General features: G+C 34.7%; 3 protein-coding genes across 3 annotated transcripts; 2 read left to right on the top strand and 1 right to left on the bottom strand.

The window, feature by feature from the left end:
• Positions 1 to 11350: 11350 nt before the first annotated feature.
• HO133_007484 (uncharacterized protein) lies at positions 11351 to 13423 on the top strand (the record flags this gene model as incomplete). The annotated part of the gene is made up of 5 exons (XM_037298375.1): positions 11351 to 11652; positions 11705 to 11927; positions 11986 to 12039; positions 12088 to 12753; positions 12806 to 13423. 5 exons carry the CDS (start codon positions 11351 to 11353, stop codon positions 13421 to 13423), a joined length of 1863 nt encoding a protein of 620 aa, XP_037157010.1.
• An 86-nt stretch (positions 13424 to 13509) lies between these two features.
• On the bottom strand, positions 13510 to 16225 carry HO133_007483 (uncharacterized protein; the record flags this gene model as incomplete). Its single annotated transcript, XM_037298374.1, has 9 exons — positions 13510 to 13706; positions 13758 to 14027; positions 14076 to 14225; positions 14282 to 14317; positions 14368 to 14601; positions 14665 to 14694; positions 14751 to 14985; positions 15037 to 15281; positions 15355 to 16225. The coding sequence occupies 9 exons, from the start codon at positions 16223 to 16225 to the stop codon at positions 13510 to 13512; spliced, it is 2268 nt and encodes a 755-aa protein (XP_037157009.1).
• A 7374-nt stretch (positions 16226 to 23599) lies between these two features.
• On the top strand, positions 23600 to 24024 carry HO133_007482 (uncharacterized protein; the record flags this gene model as incomplete). Its single annotated transcript, XM_037298373.1, has 2 exons — positions 23600 to 23621; positions 23693 to 24024. The coding sequence occupies 2 exons, from the start codon at positions 23600 to 23602 to the stop codon at positions 24022 to 24024; spliced, it is 354 nt and encodes a 117-aa protein (XP_037157008.1).
• Between the last annotated feature and the right edge of the window lie 589 nt (positions 24025 to 24613).

Below are 24613 nucleotides of genomic sequence, written 5' to 3'. Positions count from 1 at the left end.
TAGAGTCTTAAAAAGAATAAGATAAGAAATATTTATCGAAGTGATAATTATCTTAACTAAAGTCGTTAGAAGAGAATTTGTTATTATTATACGAATCCCCATTAGAGAAATATCTCCGCAGATATCTCCGCCGTAGATATCGCTATAGGCATATCTAAGGGGGATAAAATTGAAATTATTCGAAACTCTAAGCGAAAATACGCTTATAGAATTTACTTTAATAGTCTTAATATCTTTAATATAAGCTTTAATAAGATCTATAACTAGATTTATAATTAATTAATAATCTTTTTTAAAATAATTTAGATAATATAAAATTCTTAAAATCTATCGCGATCTTTCGTTAAATTTATTTATCTTTTTAGTTAAAACTAATACTTCTAAATTATTTAAATCTTAAATCTATCGAGAGATAATAGTAGATAAATATCGAAAAATAGAATAAGAATTTATTATATAGAAAGAAGTTAACTTTTTTATAGCTAATAATACTTAAATCTTAATAAATCTACTCTTAAATGTGTATATCTTAAGCGATAAATAGATTTATAAATTTAAGCGAGACTTTATAGAAGAGATTATACGATATAAAGCTTAATAAGTAATTTATAATTTTAAATAGCGCGAAAGCGTAGATTTTAATAAGACTTTCGTTTTTATAATTAAGTTTATAAATTATAAAGCGATCTTTATTTTAATAATAATCCTCGATTAAAAACTAAAATAAATAAATATTAAAATTATTTTTCTTTATAATAATATAAAGAAAATTATCTATATAACGTAATTTACGAGTTTTAAAATTAATAATAAATATAAGATATATAAGCTAAAGAAGGCGTTATACGATTTAAAGTAATTCTTAAGAATCTAATATAATACTCTCTTTATATATTTAAAGAAATTAAGCTTTAAATCTATTATAACTAATTTCTTAATCTTTATTAATAATATTATAATTATTATAATTTATATAAATAATATCTTTTTAGCTAATCTTAATAAAGTAGAAATTTAAAGTATTAAAGATAAGTTTAATAGTTATTTCGAAATAACTAATTTAAGATTATACGTCTATTATCTAAATATAATTATTATTAGAGATTATATTAATTATATTATTTAACTTAATTAGATAAAGTATATTAAAAAGTTTCTTATTAAATATAATATATAAGAATTTAAAGATATATTTATTTTTATAGATATCGAAAGATATTAGATATTTAAAGAGGACTTCTAAACTTTTAAAATTTCTTATATTAAATATTAGTTAATAATAGAATTATTAATATATATAATACTTAATATAAGATTAAATATTATATTCGCGATCTTAGTAATATTCTAATATAGCTCGAACTTTAATAAAGTTTATTAAAAAGCGATTAAGCGAATTTTTCGTTATTTTAGATAAATTATTAACTATTAACTTATTTTTAAAGAAGATCTAAAATCTTTAAATAGTTATATTAATGTTAATTAAATTAATAATTAAAATATTTATTATTTTACTTCTAAATATATATTTAATATCGATAGCGAGATTATTAGTTAGTTATCGAAATAATAATCTACTATAATACTTTTAATTTATAAGATTAAATATATTAGCTAAATATAAATTATTAAGAAAGTAATTTAATTACGTAATTTATTAGATTAGCTTAATTCTAATAATAAATAAATATAAGCGATAATTATTTTTTATAATAATTAAGACGTTATAATACTAGCTAAAAACTCTTAATTTTATATCTATATTAAATATATTAATATTTAATATTACTATATATAAGAATAAGTTATTATTAAAAATATCGCTTTAAATTATATTTCTATTAATTAATAAATAATTAATAATCTTACTAAGACTCTCTATAAGAATAAATTTAAAAAATTTTATCGATTTATTAGATTAGAATATCGTCTATAATTATAACTTAATAATCTTAATATAAAGAAATTATCTACTTTAAGAGAGCTATTTTATTAATTTTTATATTATAAATAATTATCTTAAGTCGCTCGTCGAGCCGCTATATTAAATTTAATACTTTACGAACTCGCTATTTTATATCGAAATAGCTATTTCTTTAACGCTATTATCGCTATCGCTATTAAACTTTTAAAACTCTTTTAAAGAATCTATATCTATTTATTATTAATATCTTAAATATTATACTTTTAAATTACCGCTATTATAGTTACTATTATCAAGAATTAGTTATTTAAAATAGTCTTTATAGAGATCTTATAGCCGATAATATATAGCTAGAAGAATTTCTTTTAATTATTTTATTTAGTTATCTTCACATATATACTTTAATCTTAAATCGATTAATTTTTAATATATATTAGATGATCTAGAAATAAAATTTCTAAAAAATCGCTTTTTAATAAAAAATGAAATTTAGATCGAATTTTGATAGGGGTCTAATCTAATATAGTCGTTTTTAGATTTCGACTTTTCACTTTATCTATTCTATTTTAGATATCGCGAATTTTAAATCTCGTATTTTTTTAACTTCGTTTATATAGAAAGGGAGTAGAGATATAGAAAGTATAGAGGGTATAGAAGAGTGTATTTTCACGCTAGCTATTCGATACTAACTTATCTTAGCTATTCGATATTAATTTTACTCTTATTATTCGACGCTAACTTACTTCGACTATCTAGCTTAGATTTTACTTTAACTACTTAACGCTAGTCTTACTTTAATAACCTAGTAAAAATTAATAAATTATTTTATCTTATCTACTCGATTTTAGACCTCGTTAGTATCGAATATCGTATTTATTAGATTTCGCTTATAAGAGAATATATACGAAGAGAAGTATTAAAATTCGAATTATGTAACTCTTAGCGTCTTAACGATTATATAATATAATCACGTAATACGCCTTAGCGTATTCGTATCTAGTCGCTCTTTTCTTTATAGTAACTCTATAGTTAATATAACTAAGTGTCTTATCTTTATATTATAATAGATACTAGCTTTTAAGATACTACTTTTCGCGATACTATCTTTCGCTACGCTTTATAGAACTATCTTTACTAGTACTAGCTTTATCCTCTAGCTATTTATATCTTAGAAGTTTTATATAATCGATTATTAAAATAGAAGCCTTTTTTTTCGAGATCAAATATATGCCTACTTTCTTTTCTATCTTTCTACTTTTATCTTATTCTACTTCTATCTATTCTATTTCTACTTAATCTACTTAGTATCGCTATTCTATAGTATTATTTATATTACTAAATATATATAACGCGATATTAGATTCTTTAATATTTATATATCTTACGAAGTCTTAACTAAACTAGATCTCTTATTCGATAAATTCTTTATCTTTAAGTTATACGAAATCTTATAAATAGTATAATTAAAGTCTTTAGAGAATAGATTAATAGATAATAAATATAAGACTTTCTAAGCTCGAGTTAGCTTAAATCTCGATATATTAGATTTATATATATAATTTCCGTTATATTAAAAGGCTATAATTTATAATTAATTAATCGATAAGTATAATATCTTTCATTTCTACGAATAATTAATACAACGTCCGCGTGACATAATCACGCCAGCTGATCCGTCTTTTTTATTAAGTTCAGATTCCCTCTAGTAAACTGCTGCGTTTTTGCTTTTTCCTAGGGCTATTGCAATCTAAAAAGGTTATCGGTAATGTAGAATGCCCCTAATGTCCGCCACGAGTCTCCCTTATGATTTTTCTTTGGTTCCAGAGTATTGTACATTTCCACAAAGATACAGGTTGGCGATTTGAGGCGACGTGCTGGGCAGCATGGCTCAGCTTCTGTCTGGAAGTTCGTCACGTTCAAGATGGGTTCTTCAATCTTTCGAGAGGGCGAAAATGGAGTAGAATACGAATGATCGCTGGTATCAGTCATACAGTCTTCGTCGATGTATTCCATCCACGAGTTGTCACAGAGTTTGGCTCCAGGCTCAAGCTCTAGCGATTCAACGGTGGTAATACGCGTCAAGTAAGCTTTGGCTGCCTCCTGCCCAACAGCATTCTTTAAGTCATCAATGACCGCAGGAAGTCGCTGCCGTATGTGCTGTGGTACTTCAAGAGTCATGCGAGATGCTCATAACAAGAGGTGGAAATTCTTGTAAATTTAGACCTGGACTTGCGGACCTAAATGGGTCCGCAAGTCCAGGATTCTAGAAAGATCTATCGCACGGCCTTACGCAGGGCCCACCCGAAAAGAAGGGTAAAGCGATCCAAACGTGACGAGGTTTACTGATAACAACTCGTTTCACATCTGTTTCAAAGGTTACAGTTAACGCCCGTCACTTTTCGACTTGAGAGATGGCTCCAACTTCGCTACATCCTGGTCTCCATTCTGTGCGAACCTCGCGCTATAACTCAAAATAGGTTTTGATCTTTCTTCCGTTTGGGGTCGCCCTTCATTTGCATAGAACAAATTTGCGGACCATTGTTCCAGGCTTCTTCGTATGGCGTTTGCTTTCCTTTGTATGCCAGATTCTCTTACACCGACAGTAAGATCTCTATACTCGCGCCTTGCCTGTTTTACGCCGCAAAGATTTCCGTGCTGTGCGTCGACGTGTTTCTAAACCGTTAGTATGCAAGGCTTTGGTGAGGCTTAGCCAGTCATAGCCACCTCCATCCGAAAGGTGGTTTTTGATAGTGGTGTTTCAAGTGACCGACAGTCACAAATGGACACCCTGTTTTGGGGTCAAACGCATTCCCACTTTTTCTTCCCTGTCTACTATCGCTTCTTCTAACAACTCTTCTACCAACATTGCCTTTGTTAACGCGCTTTTACAAATCCATAAAGCGAAATAACGAAAGTATTGACAATAAAGGGCTCTCAATCACAAACCAATAAGAAGTGATTGGGTTTGAATTCTGATCAAGTGGGAATAGTAATACTAGAAGCGAGAACGAATGTTCGGACCGTATGCTAATGCTTAGTAACGTCCGTCCCTGAGTGAAGAGAAACCCACTCTGTCGAGAAAAATAATGGGTACTTTGACTTTAAGCATCTTAAACTCTATGCACATATTGATATCTCCCATATTTTGGTATAGGCCGTGTTCTGTGGGCACTTTTAAACACTCTAAATCCCTCCTATTAGAAAATTACGTTCGCATCGTCGCCTTTGTACTTGATTTATAGAGTTCTCTCATATGGCACAATAGAGTTCCTTCACCACAGTTCCACTGTTAAGCTCTTATCTATCCTGATAATCATACAATGGTCTTAACCGAGCCTTAGAGCTTACTGCCATGGTAGGATATCTTCATCAGTCTTGTGGGTGCTGTCGCACATAAATTCATGCAAGGTCACTACGTGGGTCGGTACCTCCTATCAAAACGACCAACCACTTTTGGTTAGTACCCAGCACGTCCTATAATAATTAGTTACGATATAATCGTGGTAATTTCGCTTATGTAATCATTTACCAAGCTTGCTGGTGCTTGTGGCTGTTCAGGACTGTGACTAACGCGAAGCTAAACCGAACCACGCGCGGCCTTGACCGAGAGTGAGCTAACACCAGATTAGTATTAACATCTAATACTACAGCACTTAAGCGTACCGTGACGAGAGCCAGCGAGATGCACAGTGCTAAAGGGAAATCCTTCTCAAGATTTTAGTCACGTTGCAGCGCTGGAGGTCTGGTTTATGGCAAAGGTCTGGGTTAACGCAAAGAGATGTCATTTGGGGAGTGTAAGTAAGAGTTTAACGAGCGGCATAAGCACAGGTTTTAAGATGAACTAGAACCGATAACGCTCGTTTCGGTCAGTGATAAGCTCTCCAGAATACTTAGTGGCGCATTGTATGAATATAATGTTGAGGAGGAGAGAGCAGAAGATATTTGGATCGCTCTGATCTACGTTCCGAGTGTAGAAGGACCAGCGTTATATCATTTAGTAGTGGACTTGGTGTCGCCACAGGAGAAGTCTATCTTCAAATCCGAATATGTCTTCGATTGGGAAATCAGCAACGAATACAGTGCGAGAACCTATCTGCTTGATTGAAAACCTCAAGCAACGGTCATCTTCTAAATCTGTCTAATGTGGTTGGGCACATGGAAAACATCTATACTACACTATCTACAAGATCAGGGATAAGGGATGCGGGGTGAGTACAGACTAAGTAATGGCGGATAGCCCTCTTGGTGACCATCTTACAGCAACAATCACATTCCTTCTCAGGCTTTCCTCTGGCATCTCAAGCTGGTACGCTCGCGGATCAAGTATCGCGTCGTCGCCATTACGAAGAGCGGTGTCCATAATGAATTGCAACGCAGCGAAATGGCCTTCGATATTGACACCAGGTCCCAATTCTAACGATATTTATCAGAACCTGGCCATCGTCTTTAAAATAAATCGAAAAAAATCAAGATTTTAAAGCTAATAACTAATTTTATCCTTTAAGAGAAATATTTTTAGCCTAGATTAATTATCTTATAGAAGAATTTAATTAACGACCCCTATAGCTAATTAAGAAAGAAACTTATTTATATCGAAGTTTAAGTTTTTAAGTATATTATATAGTATAGCTTCTAAGCTATAGAGCGTAATAATAATAAGTAAATTATATAGATTATTATTATTTAAAAACCTAGCCTTAATTACGTAGTTCGGATAACAATTTTCAATTCAATTATAAAGTCGAGTTAAGCCCGCTTGATATAGATTCTCTATGCTTGCCAAGCCTGGAAGAGGTTCGACCGTGACAGCGCTAAGGATCCTTGGCAATTTTTTCGCCACCTGCTACGATGCTGGATATCGGATGATTATTATGATGTCGTCGTTCTAGAAGCCACACTACAGTATTCACCCGCAATGAAACTTAGTGCAGGCAAGCGGGCCCAGTAGAATCTCGTAAAACGAATTAGATTTTTGAATACATATTTCGTCGCTGCTCCTCTCCTTCCTAGCCCCTCTTGACTCTAGGATTCGCAAAAGTCCCTAATATTCGTCCCATATAAAGCTTGATTCCTGCGGACGCCGTTCTGAGAACCCTTGCTCCCGTATGATTCAGGTTTCTGCTTATCAATCTACATTCTTGAAGTCTCTCAGTTGTGTGCTTTTTGGCGCATCTCCTGGCCTTCATTTTGGGCGACCCCGGCGCTATATTCGATCTCGTCCAAAACAGAATTTTGATCTACCTCGTCGTTTTTAGTTGCCCTTCAATTATACGAAGAGATTTATAGAGCGCAAATTATAAGTCTACTAGATATATCCTATAACCGACCATCGACCCTCTATCTTATTCTATTTTCTTAAATCTATAATTAATATAAATCTAATCTAATAAGTTTTTATATTTAAAATAATAATTAAAATCTAGATAATTCGAATATTTATAACGCGTATTATATATATTCTATTTATATTAGATAAAGAAATTTAGAAGAATATTAAGATCGAAGCTTATTAAAAAATAGTTATCGTAATAGTATATATTCTATTAAATATTAAGTTTAATCTTATATTTATAATCTATTAATTTAACGACCGCGACTAATAAACTAATATTCTATTTTACTACTAACTCGAATTTAGCGTTTTTATAAGATATTAATATAAGACTATTATAATAAAAATTAAAAATTAAATCTAGCGTCTAATCTTCGATAGTCTTAATAATTAAATAGATATTTATAGTCTTTAAAATCTTTATAGTATTAATAGATCTATTTTTAATAGTTTAATATAATAAGATCTAGCTATCTCGATTAGTATAATTAAGATTAAAGCCTTTCTTTAAAAGCTAATTAACTATTTTAATTAAATCTTTAAAGACCGTATAATAAAGATAATTATATTCTTATATATTAATAATAGTTATATCTACTCTAAAATTTAATAATATTTTAATAATTTTTAATCGCTCTTTAGCGGAGGCTAGATAAAAGAGAGTTCTATCTTATATATTCTTTTAATTTATAATAGTATAATAATTTAATAGTATCTATGTTACTTTATTATAATCTTTATATAACGCCGCCTATAGAGCGTTACTATACTCTCTATCTTACGCGTTAATATTAGTTTCTTTATTTAGTAATATTATTACTACTTTCTTATAACCTTTCTATAACGCTATCTATAGAGTATTATTATACTCTCTACCTTAAGCGTTAATATTAGCCCCTTTATTTAAGAAACTTTCTACGACGTATTTTAGTTTAAGTAGAGACGCTATTTCTAAGCTAGTTTAATTCTTAAAGCTTAGATAAGTAAAATTATAGTATATCTTAAATTAGTAACTTTATTATAGTAGTAATATATTATATAGATTTTTATAGCGCTTTATAAATCTTTAGCTCGTTCGCTATTCTATAAAATATAATAAATTACTTAGTTAAGAGCTATATAGTCGAGAAGAAAATAAGATTTATCTTCTTATTAAGTATAATCGTCTTAATCCGACTAGTCTATAAATATACTAGCGAAGTTATTAAAGTTTAGATAATTAAGATAGATCTAAAATATAATATAATAGGTCGTTACTATATTTAAGTATTCTTATTACTTATCTAACTATAATTTAGAGAACTCGATACTTTAAATAAGAAACTCTCTTACAATCTAATAAATTAAGAATATCTTTTCATCGTAAATACTAACGAAAAGACCGTACATATTTTAGATAGTAGACTTAAAATTTTATTATAGTTATAAGTCTTAGTTAAGCGCCTTATATAACGTATAACTTATTTTTTAAGTTACTACTATTAAGATAATATTAACTTTCTAGAGACTAAGCGGTCTTATAACTATTATAATAAGCTGAAATAGAACTTAAGCTATGATTCCGTCTAAGCTCTTAGATAAAATCTCTTTATACGCGTTAGAGACTTTTAATAGTAGATAGAATAATAGAGAATCTATACTCGACATCTTACTATACTTACTTCGAGATCTCTTAATAATATTAAGAATAAGAAAAAGCTAGAGATAATTACGATTATCTATCTTCTTTAAACGATTAGAGATACGCTCGTAATACTTATTACTAAAGCCTTTCGCAATACGTGATATTTTATAATTAATTACTAGATTAATCTTCTAGCCGATTCTTTATAATTTATCGTCTTTATTAAAATATAGATAAATACTAATATCTAAGAGTAATCGAAATCTCTTCTTTAAGTTATCGTAAGAACGACTAATTACAATAAACTTAAGCTTAAATAAAGAATTCTTATATACTTTAATATATAAGAAAAAGCTTATTAGCTTCTTTAATAACTGAGTTCTTAAGTTCTTTTCGTACTCATCTAAAGTATTAAGAATATAAATAATTTCGCCTACTTCTAAATCTTAAGCGTATTTAATTAAAATCTCTTATAACTCGCTAAACGTATCTTATAATTTTCTATTATAGCTCTTAGCACTCATAAGCGTATAATTAATAAAAGCGATATTCTTAAAGAGCTAGTAAAGTATAGCACTTAGCGTATTAATATCACATATATATTATTCTTAGCTATTCTTAAAGAAAAAGTAGTAGATAATCGAGATTATAGTACTAGTATAGACTCTTCTCTTATCAATTAAGAATCGCGATAATATAGACTTTTTATATTCGAGGTTCGCGGAGATCTAGAGAAGTCTTAAATACTTACTATCGTGCTACTCTAGAAATCTATAATTCTTAAAAAATCACTTATAGATATTAGAAACTCTTACTAAAATCGAGTTCTTATCGCTTTTATAATCGAATATTAGAGTCTTAAGTAATTTAGTCTCTTAATTATCTCGACGATCTTACTATCTACTTACTTTAAATATCTTAAATATATTTAGAATATATTTTTAAATATTAAGTAATTATAATATATAAGTTAACTTACTATCGAAGAACTCTTTTTTTTTATTCTATCGAAGAGTATATAATATTACATATAACTATCGTTAGAGATTTCGATCTTTTTTATTATATCTCTTTAGTTATTTAGCTCTAATATATCTCTAATATCTCGCTTAAACGAATTCTAAGAGAAATAATAGATTAATCGAATTTAATACTCGAAGATATTAGAATAAAGCTCTATAATAGTCTAAACGAAGTTTAGATAAGTAAACTTATCTATAACTCGTAGATAGAGTTTTTCTTTAAGCTTATATAAACGTAAAAAATCGAAAATAAAATTAAGATCTTTAATTATAGTATAACTCTATTATAAGAAATTTAATAATAATTATACTTTAATTTAATAGTTATTAATATAGCTTTACTATTAGAATATTATTTATTAAAAAAGAATTAATACCCTTAATTACGCTAACGCCGTATACGACTAAACGCTAAGAGCTTAAAAAATAATATTATTAGACTAGAGAATAAATTTAATAATCTTTTTACTCTATTCTTATACTTTAACTAGTTTCTTATTAAGATTAACGATTTACTAATCGACTTTCTAATTTTATAAATTCGAATTAATAATAATCTCGATAAGCTTAGAGCTTAGAGAAGAATTTACGAAATTAGTATTAATAGAAACTAATTAATACTTATAAGCTACTATTAAATCTAACTCTTAAAGTTCTAATATCTTATATATCTATAGTTATAAATCTTTCGAATTTTTTATATCTATAATAGCGATTATATTTTTATTATAGTTATACTAAGTTAGCGATAAATATTATTTTTAATCTATAGCGAGTATTAACTTCTAGCGATTAAGCGAATTCTCTAGCGATATTTTCGACTTTAAGAGTTATAATAATTTCGAGTTATTTTATAGAGGTATTAGAGTTTAACTAAATTATTACTTTTAACTAATATACGCTAAAGTCTTCTTTAGATTATATTACTTAGAACCTTATTTATAGTCTTATCGCGTTCTTTCTATACTTAAAAATATCTTTAATTTTATAGCGTATACTTTTATATTCGCTATTACTATAATAAGACCGCGAAGCTTACTTAAAAGTTATTATATTAATACTCTGAAATTGCTAGAATATATTAATATTCGTATTAGATTATCTTAAATTATAGATTAAAAATTCTTAATGTAATATAGTAATAATAAGCGATTATCTCTTATATCGGACCGGCAATAAGTTTAGACTCTAATAATAATTATTTTAAATAGAGATTATAGCGAGGATTTTAAGACACAGCTGACAATATAGAGCGGGGTAATTATCCACGGCTCGGCCCGTCCCCTTTCAGAGTCCCTATACTTTCAGAGTCCCTTTACTTCCAAATTCCCTGCAGCCTTAGAATCCTCACAGTCTCAGAATCCTCACCCACAAAGTTTTTATTTCCTTGACTTATTTGAAACCCCTTCATACGAAGACAATAAACTCTCCAGGCGTGGAACTTCGCTATGCCGAGACTAAATTGTTATTCTCTTCGGATCGCAAACGTTCCGCAGAATACCGAGGTCACAGCTCTAATTGGAACGCCTGGGGAACTCATCCATTCCTCCTCAGCACGCCAAATGGAATCAGATAAAGCGCATACTTTCCTCGTGACGATCAAAGGGGATCGTGAGAAATTACAGAGATTGGTTAAGGAAGCACGGGAGGCGGGAGAAAAGAATGGTGCTCTGAAAAAGTATCACTACAGTGATGATTTCCCCGGCATGACGCCTTTGAACGAGGTCTCGCGTACACCAGAAACCGTGGAGTGAGTCATTCATGCTGCTAACCTCCATCGAACTCTCTGATCAAAAAAATAGCATCATCGCCGTGACCGGTCTTGGAGGGCACGCCTTGCTCACTTGGCAGCAGTACGAGGACGAGAACTGGCTGCGCGATAGGCTACCCGCGGATCTCACCAATTGCAAAGTCTGGACCTACGGCTATAATTCAAAACTGCTCGACAGTACCAACGAGTCCGGGACGTACGAGTTGGCGAAATCACTGAAGGAAGACTTCGAGACGGCGTTCCGGTATAATCACGTAAGCGTGCCGACTGTGTGCGTTCCTCGTAACGAGCAACTGACTGCGGGGCTCGAAGATGACTCGAGTCATAGTGATTGGACACAGCCTCGGATGTCTGCTTCTAAAACATGTAATGATACACCGGACGATCCAATACCTTGGCTGATAGCAGTACTAGGCTATGGTGCTTGCGCGCGAGCAAAGTCACGAACAATATCTCTTCTCTGATTTTATAATAGGCCTCGTCTTTTTCGGCGCACCTCACAACGGAATCGATTTCGAAGCACTGGAAGAAAGTCTCAGAGATATAATATCGAGAGCTCCTAGACTGATCTTAGATCTAAGACCGGGTTCAAACTTCCTCAAAGATATCGGGAACCGATTCAAGAATTATTTCGGCGAACGAGGTCCGAAGGTTGTTTCGGTGGTGGAGCAGAAGCATAGTCCCAAAGTGGTATATGACACGGAGGGAGGGAAATTGGTGAAGAAGAACGAGAAGAACTTCGCGGTCACGGCCGAGTCTGGTCAGCTGCATTGGCCAGATAAGAGAGAATTTGTCATCTTTGATGGAAATGGTGATCACTCGGAGATAGCAAAACTCATCCCCAGTAAACCGGAAAGCCAATACAAAACCATCTTGAATAAGATGGAAACATGGATCATCAACCCCTCACTCCAGACTCACTCGAGCAAACGTATGCAGAGGTCCGCTGGTTTCGACTCACCCAGCGCCAGCAATATCTCTGCGAGCGAACATGCTCTCGCGCACCAATCACCACCTCTTGCACTATGCGCTCCGCCAGCAGCCGAGCCAGATACATTAGGAGTTGGGTCTAAAAGCGAGGTGACACTGGAGACCTAGGGTTAGCGTGCGTCCGGCTGATCAACTTTCCTAGCCACATCCACCAGATACGAGAATACCACGCAAAGCTCAGATCTGGCTTGAAGACTGGCTCCACGGCACCGGTGTCGGTGGTTCGAATCCGCTATGTCTCCACGGAGGTCCGGAAACAAAGCACTGGCTCGGGCCGACCATGGTCTTCATTCAACAGAAGCTGTCGAGTATGGGTCATCGGGTCATATACTGTCCCAACGTCGGGGCGGGGAAGGATTCAATGGACGAGACATTCTCTACACTGGCATTTCGTTTGCAGGATCTACTAGGACATAAAATCGAGCTACACGGATTGGACCCCTCCACTCTTGTGGAACGTCTCGAAGGTGCTTTTCAGGATTTAAATGAATCGGTCTCGCCCTTGTTTGTCCTCGTCAATGGCCTTCAAGCTATCGGTCAGCGACATTGGGACAAGGCAGTAGCTTCGTCCGCCCTGACCGTGTTCCTAAGCGTTTTGTGTAGATCGTCACCTTCGTCTGCCTTGAAAGTATTGTTCATAACTCACAGTCTGCCAAACGCCTTGGCCACGCAAATGTTCGATAGGGACCATCATCAAATAGGCCATTTACAACTTGACCGAAAGCTTTCAAGCCTGCAATTTCCGCGAGCTGCGCAATGAATCGCCGCGGCGTCTAAAATCGAAGCAGATCCAACAAATTCAGCAACCGCCATCTATGATTATCACGCCATCTTCGCATGGCGACCCTAGCCCAATTCATCTTCCTCATACCGGCTTTCTCTACCTTTCGCTGTCTTTTTATTGAAATAGACCTCTCGGGACCGGACATCGTCTATGGCCTGCGCAACGTGACTTCTTTGGATAATGATCCCTGAGGATTCTCGATACTCGGCCTTTGTACCATACCAGTCCCATTGTGCGATGGCTGCGGCCAATTTGGCTACTTTTTATATCGGTCAGCCATAATAATCATCGCAAGGTGTCCATGCCATACCTGACACGATCTCTCGACCATTCCAACCATGATCCTTATCATTATCAATTTCCTCGTATGCCTGGATCGCTTCCGGCTGGAACTTGAAATGGCCGTCTTTTTGAATGTTTTCTTCACAATTACGGCGTACGTGCTTCTTTTGCGCAGGGTCCAGTTTCTCGTAATGTGCGATCATAGCCATGCGGTTGATCACAGCTTCATCGAAGGCTCTGATACGATTGGTAGTAAGGATGAGAATGCCGGAATAGTACTCCAATGCCCGAAGAAATACTAGGGCGGTCAGTAAAGCCAGTGCGGTGGGCCCAATCCAAGACATACCCGCTACGCATGCTGCTTTCTGAAGACTTTGTGAACGATCTCGTTTCTCCAGGAAGATATCGGCTTCATCAATCAGAACAATAGCATCCCATCGCTCTGCGCGTCTCAAATACTTAGAAAGGCTTTTCTCTAGCTGATTTGGCTCCAGTCCTGTCAATATAGTATCAGCAACGTCTATTACGCGAAGAGACTCACCTCTCCCTTACCAAGTTCCGCACAGGTAAGTCGTAACAACGGGCGATCTGTAGATTTGATCATCAGATACATTACGCGTCTTCTCGGAAATTCATACTTGACCATTCTGCCACGCACTCGGCAGTATAAGTCTTTCCCATTCCCGGTTCGCCGTGCAAAAGGATGATGCTGCCCTCTCCTTTGCCTGCAATGGAATCCGCACGTAATGGCTGAATAGTCTCTGGCGAGCTGCCTGCTCCGCCGTCCTGGGGCTTATAAGTCAGGGCTTTGATTCTCTCTCGGGTCGAGTCTTTGACGGCGACCATGGACAAGAGACCGGTGTTGGGCGTGACTGGTGAAGTTGGTTACCTCCGTTACACTCAATGGCTCAGATACAGAAGCAGAAAATCCTTACACTGTTCAATCTTATCGACGTCAAGGAACGCTGTGGCCACATTAGCGGGACTATGGCTTCGTAGTGCTAGGAACAAGTCACAGTACCCCATTGTCTCGCTCCCTTTGTTGCAAGGGAAAATCCTCGGATCCATTTGGGAAGCAGGAGGCAGATATCATCGCTGCGTTGGCCTGGAATCGTAGGATCGATCTTGATGAATTGTTTGAGCTCAGCACCAAGGCCCTCACTGCCTGTGTCTATATCATTTTCCCATGAGACTTTGTCGTCTGCACCGTTCTCCTTGAAGTATTGGTAAGGATCAACGATAACTTTTCCCTCGTACTGTGAGGTGTGTTAGAACATTGGAATTAACCGCGTGGATCGAGAACGAACGTGTTTATGATTTTGCCTCAAGGACGGATTTGAGGAATGATTCGACAAAAACCCAGAATACATTCGATGGGCTCCGCCTCGACTCAAGAGGTCCAAGTACTTGCGTCCTCGTTCGACACGTTCTTTGCGCTTTGTTTCGGCATTCTCTGCAAAGGTTTCCGGGTATACTGGAAGCTCCACGATAGGACGACTCCCATTGAAGCGATGAATGGTGACCGTTCGGTGTCTGCGGTCTATTTCGACGCCTACGGACCTCATCAGCAGTGTGCCACAAGCTTCCAGTTGCTGCTGACAGAAGTTCGTTGCTCGTGTGCTTACCATTATGATCCAAACACCACATATGTACAGTAAGGGTGACGTATGGGTCATCTACACCGATGCTCCTCCCACGGTCCCAAACAGCTAGCCTGACTCGGCACGCCACTTCTTCACCGTCGATAGACGTGTAAACGTAAATTCCCGGTTTGAACAGCATCCAGAGCGTTTCAAAAGTGGCAGATGGCGGTGACTGTTTATAGAGTTCCTTTTGTTCAGCCACCTGAACTTTCTGAACCTTATTGACCTCCTTCATGAGCATAGAAATCTGCTCTGCCGCTTCTTGAAATTCAGTAGCATCCTCATGCCCGTCTTCGAGCAGTTTTGACGCCTTTGAGCGATAAATTCTCTCCAGTTCATCAAAACCTTCTTTATGTACTCCAATGGACCGATACGGCTTGGCTAGAACTAGTTTGGTCTGGCCTGCATAATATGATGAACTGGGCCAGTACTGCACCACTTCTTTGATAGCTTTCAAAAGACGTGGAGAGTGCACTGTGATGTATTCTGACTGTATAGAGTCGATGACAGGATCTTCGAGAGAATGGCCAGTGCGTGGAGGGACAACCTTGACGCTCTTTTTCATTTCAAAAATCGATGTAGATGCTGTCTCTTTAACCTTCTCGTATTCTTCTTCGGTCATTGGCCCTTTCCAGGATGAAGGCTCCAGGAATCCTCCTTTGTTGTCCATGTAAACAGTCCTTAGGATCTTCATATCGGTAGTAGCTTCCTTCGACGACCCAGCTTCCGGAGTGGCCACAGAAGCATAAGCAGCAGGGCCTGCAAGATTGGGTGTAAGCGATGCTTCTCTGAGTTGCTGTTGCTGTGCGGGACGATGATCAACAATTTGATCGACTCCATAGACAAGGCCCATCAGCAATTGGTCTGTGGTGCTCAGCTCTCGAGAGCGGCGTGGTGTAGTCTGTGTACTGGGAGCTGGTGGAGGAGTGGTAGCGCATCGAGGAACCTCGGGGTCCGCTATTTTCTTTTTGAATTTTTCAAAAAGCTCACTAAGGATAGAGTCTCTTCGTATCGGTCAACGTCAATACTTCAGATAACGTTCGACTATAAGAGTTTCGAGGCCCAAATTGAAGGTCTGTGAGACTGAGATATGCGAAGCGCAGCATTCAAGGAGTCTGAAGAGAACTCCGCTGCACTACAAGACTGCTCGTACCTTTCGCGCTGTCTTGCTCATGCTTAAACGAGGGGACGGCGAAAGGGTGGCATTTTCCTGCTTCCAGCCAAGGCGCATCCCAGTTGGGTTTGGCGCGCCTGTATTGGGCAAGGTGCCATGCGTCGCCTCACCCGCCGCTTTCTTCAAGGTATAAAGACCTGCACCGCTCGCTGTTTTCCCACTTTTCCTCTATCTTTCTTCCACTTCTCCTTGCCGTCTCCTCGCTCCTTCTCGTATTGCAAGGGTCCGTCCCCCCCTTCCCTGCTGCCTAGCTAGCTTCTGCTGACCATCGCCGATCGCCGTGCTTGAGCCTTCGCATGAGCTGGCCTTTCCGTTAGGGATTACATCGCTACACTCTCGATTTACCTGCTTTGTTGTACGACTGGAGTCAGTGATACAGACGTTCCATCTGATTCGCCGCCTTGTGTATCCTCCTTTCCTCTACTGGCCAGCTCCAGATGACCATTTTTCAGCACATACTGGAACGTCTCTTCCCTCGGCTCTGCCGCTATGGCCTCCCTGGGCTCTCCCTTCCCTTCCCCGTCATAGTTTCACCACTGCTCAGCTGATTCTGCAATCATGCGACGGACTAGCCGAAAGTTTTCAGCTTGCCGAATCCTGACGCCTCCCTCGAGGCTCCACACAACCAATGAAAGGAATGTCTCATCCCTCGTGACGATGGCTCGAGCGTTCCACATATCTGCCTGGCCGCACTGACGGGGTCGCACCTCAGCTGCGGTTTGGAATGTGACGCCAAACAGCGGTAGGACAGCAGAATCAGCCAATGGAATCAGAAGAGCATGGGCCTGACCTTGATCGACAGTGGTTATTACGTGTATTCCTGGCATTGGCCTTGTCATTGCATTGATACTGCCATTTGTGGGTGAACACACAAAGGTTGGCAAGGAACATGTCGTCAATGTCTCCATGTTGGTGTTTGCAACCCTTAGCATCCTAATCACGACCGACTCCACAACACCACCGGCTTTACTGTGGACTGTGCGCCTGCTATGCGTATATACGACAATCTTTTATGCCAAGATACAGTACGAAAGCTATAACATGAGCTTATTCCACATCTTATCAGCCTAGAAATGAGCTAAGGCTTCCTCTGATGCACCCAATTACCTTCCTGTCTAGATAAACGAGTGTCAACGGCTCTCTGAAGATATCTAATAGAACTTGTGAGTTGGCGAACTCCTAATTGCTGTAGCCGGTTTAAAAGTGAGACCAGTCTCAACAACCTTGCTAGAGCTTTAACGTAGGAATTCTCAGAAAGACTAATAGTACGAGATCTTACTCTCTTACTATCAGCTATTTTTAGTCTAGAGACTTCTTGTAGAGTAATAGTTAGCTTCGCTGTCTGAGCTATTATCCCAGGAACAGTGCTTTCTTTATTCTAGGAGCCAGATTCTCCTCTATTTAATAACCTAGAAGCTTAATTCTCGTTAAAGCCAGAGTCTCTTAAGCGTAGTATTTTAAGACCTACGTCATCCGAGGTAGAGTTTTATAGGAGCCGTATTATCTTAATAATAATATATTTCTATTAGGCTATCTTCTAAGAGAGGCGTGCTAGTTAGTTCTAAGAGCTTTCGCTTAAAAACGTTTCTCATCTATAGATTTAGGATTAATATAAAACTTTAATAGATATAAGTTTTAGATATATAAACTCTATTATTCAACGTTTAATATTAAGCTATATTAAGAAAGACGATAAATAAGAACGTATATATCTTCTTTATAATATCTTATATAATAAATTCTTAATATCGATAATATTATAATTATTATAGCGCGTAAACTAAAGATTATCTTCTTTAAACGTATTACTTTAAAAAACTACTACGTCGTTAAACTTAATATTATAAATTTTAATAATATCTAATTAGCCTTTATAATTATACTTAATAAATTTAATTATATTAATTTAATAGTTAATAACGTAGAGTATAATAAATCTTTTAAAGAGCTATTAGATAATTAGATTAAGAAATAAATAAATATTAATTTTCTCGAGTTAAATCTTACTAGAATAACTATAAAGACTATAAAGAATAAGAAGTCTAATAGAGCGTTAATCTAATAAGTTATCTCTATTAGAGATTAAAGAAAATAATATTCTCTTATAAATCTCTTAGAATATAAATTTTACTAATATCTATACTCGTATAAAATTTAAATATTTAATATCTATTATATTTTTAATAAACTTCTCTATTAATACTATCTAGTCTATAATAATATAAATACTAAAAATACTATAGCGATATAAAATAAGAATTAAACTAAGAATTCGATTAAAGGCGTAAAGATAAAATATTAATTAGTAGTAATAAAGAAATTACTACTAAGAATAATTATAAAAATAAATATATATAAAGTAATTATAGCGAAGATTAAGATATATAAAAAAAATATAGAAGATTTAAGAGACTAAGTAATAGTACTATTTTAAGAAATATAAAGCTCTTTAAGATAGCTAAGCTCTATATACTTAAATAGCTATCTTAAGATATTATAAGTAATATATAAAAGCATTATATATATATAATAAAATAGAATAAATCTATCTTATATTCTTCTAATTTTTAATTTATTTATTTATACTTTTTTATATCTCCTTAACTATTTAAACCGCTACGTTTCTTCTATTAATAAGATATAGACGATACTATAAGAAGCCAAAGTCTTAATATTTCCCTTGCTTATAAGCTTAGATTAAGCACGCTATGAATGACTCGGCTCGGACAAAAGGTTAGCACTATTCTTATGGTCGTTTAGCGGTATGAAAACTGTAGCTGACTCGCAATGATCGGAAGCGAAGTCCACAGAGCTCGATCAAAGACAAAACTGAAGAATGAAACAGAAATCAGTACAGTGGATCAATACTTGCCCTATCACGTTCAATATGCATGTCAGTATTGGGTTAATCATCTCCAACAGGGTAATCTCAGTCGGCATGATGGTACTCACGTATATGAATTCCTTCGAATCCATTTCCTTCATTGGCTTGAAGGACTTAGTCTAATGGGCAAAATGTCTGAAGCGATACTTATGACTAAAGCGTTAAACGCTATACCTGAGGTATATACTATAGAGTAGTTCTATGTGTTCTAGGTGCTGATCCTTTCGACCTATAATTTCAAGCTAACAAAAATCTGCTAGCCTTTATTTCTCGAGTTCAGATACGTTATAGAAACGACGCCCCTCTAAGTCTATGATTCTCCCCTTCTTTTCAGCCCAGAAGCTAGTATTGTTAAATGCCTGTTCTCAGAAGAGTTACCAGCGTGGATAGAAAGACCACTAATTGTGGAAAAGAATTGGACGCCCTCTTTACAAGCACTTGAAGGTCATTCAAAATCGGTCAAGGCGGTGGTGTTCTTGCCTGACCGCCAGCTTCTGGCCTCTCTGCATCTGACGACAAGACTGTCAGACTGTGGGACGTTAAAGCAAAGGTCTATTGAGACAGAACACGACAGCGCTAAAGCCTCGAAGATGGTGGCGTTGCTAAACTTAATGAGCCTTCTCAGAACGTCGGATTTGAGGCACTGCTGGATAGTATGGCTAGGGAGGTGAACGAGACCGGTTGTAGGGACACGACAGAAGGCCTGGATGCGAGGATGGTGGTACTTAAGAAGAGGTTGGAAAAGGAGGAGGAACGTTGGGAAGGGCTGCTGAAGGCCTCCGATCAAACTACCCATGCTTCCTACAGCCAGGTTACAAACTAAAAACGAGATCGAGCGTGGAACTACTCTGTATCATCTTCCCGTCACTGCCCCCTTTATATGATCTAGCCCTCTATTCAGGAGAGGTTATCTTTTAACCCTTATCCTCTAGCTGCTAACGCGCCTTAAGCAAATACCCCATCTTACCATCTAAGTTTACCTACTATTTCTTCTATTAAGCTATTTTATATATTAATTACTATACCTTCTAAGTGAGTATAGTCTTACTAATCTTATTTTTAATAATAAGATATAACTTCTTTAGCTTCGTAACTCTATTCTATAATACGCGAATTTTCTTTATAATCGCCTTTATATTATCTTTATATTCATCTTTCTAAATAATCTAAATCTTATTAATTATATAAATATATTTAATATCTTATAAGAAATTCTTTAAATCGTCGAAGTCTAAATATCGAAAGAGATTTATATTAAAAAAATAATAAATCGTCGTATTATAAATAGCTCTCGATATTATATAAAAACTTATATTTCTAAAATTATAGATCTTATACTATATTTTATTTAGATTAATATCTATACGCGATTCTCTATATTAACATTTCTTATTCTTTAATATTCTCTTTATATTAGCGTCGCTTATATTATATTATTAGATATTTAAAATATCTAGACTATAAGTATATATAGTTAAAAATATATAGTCTTTAAAACGAAGGAGTAATATACTATACTTCTTCTTTAGAATTAGATAATAGATTATTTTTAAAATATTATATAGTAACTTAGAGATAAGATTAGAAATAAGATTATACTCGCTTATAGTACTAAAAAAGTTAATAAATCTATTAATACTTACTCGAGATACAACTTCGATTTATCTTATCTTAAAGACTATTCGTTTAATTTTATTATCGAATTTATTATACTAAATAAATTCCTTCTCTTTATATATTAAACTATATTTAGAGATCGAGCTAGTTAAATATATTTTATATTAAATTACTATAATTATCTATTAATAGAGCTAATATCTTAATTAGCGAAATATTAAATAACTGGAAATCTACGCTAAGAGTTCTAGAAACGCTAGTTTCGATTAATTAAATCGAAGTTTTACCGAGTGTCGATAAAGGTTAAAAGCTATGAATGGCGTATATTTATCGCCTATAGAGATCTCAAACGCGATAAAAATAATAAGATCTAGACTTTAAATCTAAAAAAGTAGAAATATAGCTATAAGATCTTTTCTAATTTATTAAACTATAAGATCTATTAATAGCGATAGTTAAAGTACGCGAAGGCGTTATTACTAGCTAGAACTTATCGATTCTTTAAATTAACTATAGACGTATAAAGCTACTCTTTTACTATCTTTTTATTACTTCGACTTAACAGCTTAACGTAATAGTATATTTCTAGATGCTATTCGTTAGAATAGATATTAATAATAACTTAAGCGATCTTAATTTCGTATAGATCCAATTATAGCCTAAGCCTATCTTTAGATAATCTTTCTTTTCGCGAAAATTTTAGTAATATAAGAAAATAATAAGCTTAAGTCGATTTAATAAAGTTAATAATAGTTAAGATATATTATTTAATACATTTCTAATTAGCATTTAAGATTTCTTCTAACGTCTTTCAAATAATTCTCTTATAATAAAAAATAACGATAAAAAGACTAGCGAAATTAACGCTTCTATTAAGGCGATAAGCGTTAAGTCTAAAATTAATATTATAAATCTTTAAAGCTTCTATCTAAGAAAATAGTTAAAGATATATAATTACTTAAGTTCTAGTATTACTAAACCTACTATCGAATCTACTATCTCTCTCTTTAATCGCTCTATCTCTTCTAATATTATACTATTCTATAATCGAGTTAAATAAACTATTTATAAAGATAATCGCAAAATAATAATAATTATTTATCTCTCTTACGCTATTATTATTATCTTATCTCTTTTTAAGTAATCTTAGAATTATAGAAATTTAATATTAAATAAAGAGAAGTAGAAGATTATAAGAATTATTAATAAGAGATAAAGAGAAAAGAGTTATAAATATAAGATGTACTAAAAGAAGATATAGCTATTTAAATACGAGTTAGAAAATATATAGAAAATACTATAAGAGTTTAAGATAAAATATTAAGCGTAGCGAGGAGATAAATAAGAAAGACTAGTATATATAGATAAGGATCGATAATCGTTAGTCACTATTTTATTTCTAGAAGGAGTTTATATTCTTAAAATTATAGATATTAAAATTATCTAATAAGTTTTAAAATACTACTACTATTCGCTATATCTTTTTATTTTATAAAATTAATATACTTAAGAAGACGAATACTTTATAGTTAATAATGTACGATTCTAACGAACGTATGAAATAATTCTATATATTATCTACTTCGCCCTTAGCTATTAATCGACTAATAGCGTCGAGAGTTATAGATCTTTATAAATATATATAAAGGCGCAGTTAAATAAATATATAAGTAGTTTTTCTATAACGCTAAATAATGAATCGAGAACTCTTATAAGAAACAGTTTAATGCAAACTCTTAAAAACCACTGAGTTCTTAAGACTCTAATCGTTATCAAATAATAGATAATTAAGTATATCGGTGGTTGCTAGTCTAGAATCTGACGTCTATGATGCGAGCCTTACGGGCCGCCTATCGAGTTCCTTTAAATTCAAAGCCCAGAAGATAAAATAAGCACAGTCGAGGCTCGTAGGACTATAAGCTCCAATGTGGTTATCGTAATTTCATTTATCTTTTACAGCGCGACCTGATTTGCATAAAGGAGCTCGAGCTAGACATTCCCGATATAATCGAGGTAATATAGAATCTTCTATCACTCAAGCGTAAGTCGGCTATAATACCCCTCCCACGCTTACTTACCTCGTCATATTTCATTGCCATTATCTTATGCAAGGTGCTGATCTTTATTCCACCCCACGGGCCGGGAATGTTTAGTAACACATCGAACGCAGCGGTCAGCTCCCGGCGACGAAGAAGTCCCTTCAGATTCTTCCTTCCGTGCGGCGTGAGTCGAGCCCACCGTCGGTTCTCGAAGGCAAGAAGCATCGATCTACGCTGACGAGCATGTACAATCTGGCCTTGGTGTTGAGCAGCCAAGGCAAATATAAAGAGGCCGAAGAGATACATCGATAAGCACTGGCGTTATCTAAGACGGTACTAGGCAAGAAACATCCTAATACGCTAACGAGCGTTTACTATCTTGCTTATTTACTGTACCAAAAGAAACGATATAAGGATGCGGAAGTGTTTTATTATTGAGCATACGCTGGATATAGAAAGACACTCGAAGAGAAGCACCCGACTACTATAGTATACTTACTGCACTATTCTTCGATGCTTAAGAAGAGAAAGGCTGGTAAGATTTGAAGGTTTATCGGTCTAGAGAAGGGATAGTCGCGAAGAAGCTAAGGCTTATAACGGAGCCAGAGTATTGGCTGATGCAGCAGCGCTTGCTCCCTCATGCAAATCGATATACACAACAACTCTTCACCGTCAAAGCATCTAGTGCAACCGAGGACCAAGACATTGATCATGCTTTCCACAACTTGGGCATCCTCTATAAGCGCCAGGGCAAGATGGCTGAGGCCGAGAAGATGTACCAGCGGGCACTGGAGGGATACGAGAAAGCATGGGGTCCTGAGCATACATCCACACTCGACACCGTCAACAACTTGGGCAACCTCTATAAGAATCAGGGCAAGATGGCTGAGGCGGAGAAGATGTACCAGCGGGCACTAAATAGATACGAGAAGATATAGAGCCGTAACCACCCTTCAACGCTTTATATTCTTAACAACTTAAAATTACTTAACACTAGTCGAAGTAAGTATATTAAAATAAAAGAGATATATTTATATACGCTTAATCAAAGTAATAAAGCATATAATATGAAATAGTATTTTTAATCGCTATTATTAATAGCTATAACGATCTTATATAGACTTAAAATCGATATATAGCGAGAGAAAAGAAGTATATAAAATAGTAAATAGTTTAAAATATTTTAACGAAAATCGTTTTTTTAAAATATTATCTATATTAGTAAATATATATAAAATATCTTTAAGGCTCTTAAAGATAAGGAATAAGAGTACGAGTATACGCTAAGTGTAGAAAGATACTTAAAGGAAATTATTCGACTTCTACGCTATACTTACGGAAGAAAAAGATAAGCAAGACTAAGAGTCCCTTCGTCTCTAAAATATTCCCCGTCCTATTCTCTACGAAGGACGTTAAATTAGTAAAAAGGATAGAAAATATCTTATATAGCAAAAGCAAAAGCGTAATAGTTTACTAGAAGAAAATTAAATCTAATGAAAAACGTAGATCAGCTAGCGCGATTATATT

This window comes from Letharia lupina, assembly GCF_014066315.1.
Source record: "Letharia lupina isolate WasteWater1 chromosome Unknown contig_3, whole genome shotgun sequence".
Taxonomy (NCBI): domain Eukaryota; kingdom Fungi; phylum Ascomycota; class Lecanoromycetes; order Lecanorales; family Parmeliaceae; genus Letharia; species Letharia lupina.
The sequence above is the reverse complement of the archived record's forward strand: the minus strand, read 5'-3'. Positions and strand labels throughout refer to the sequence as shown.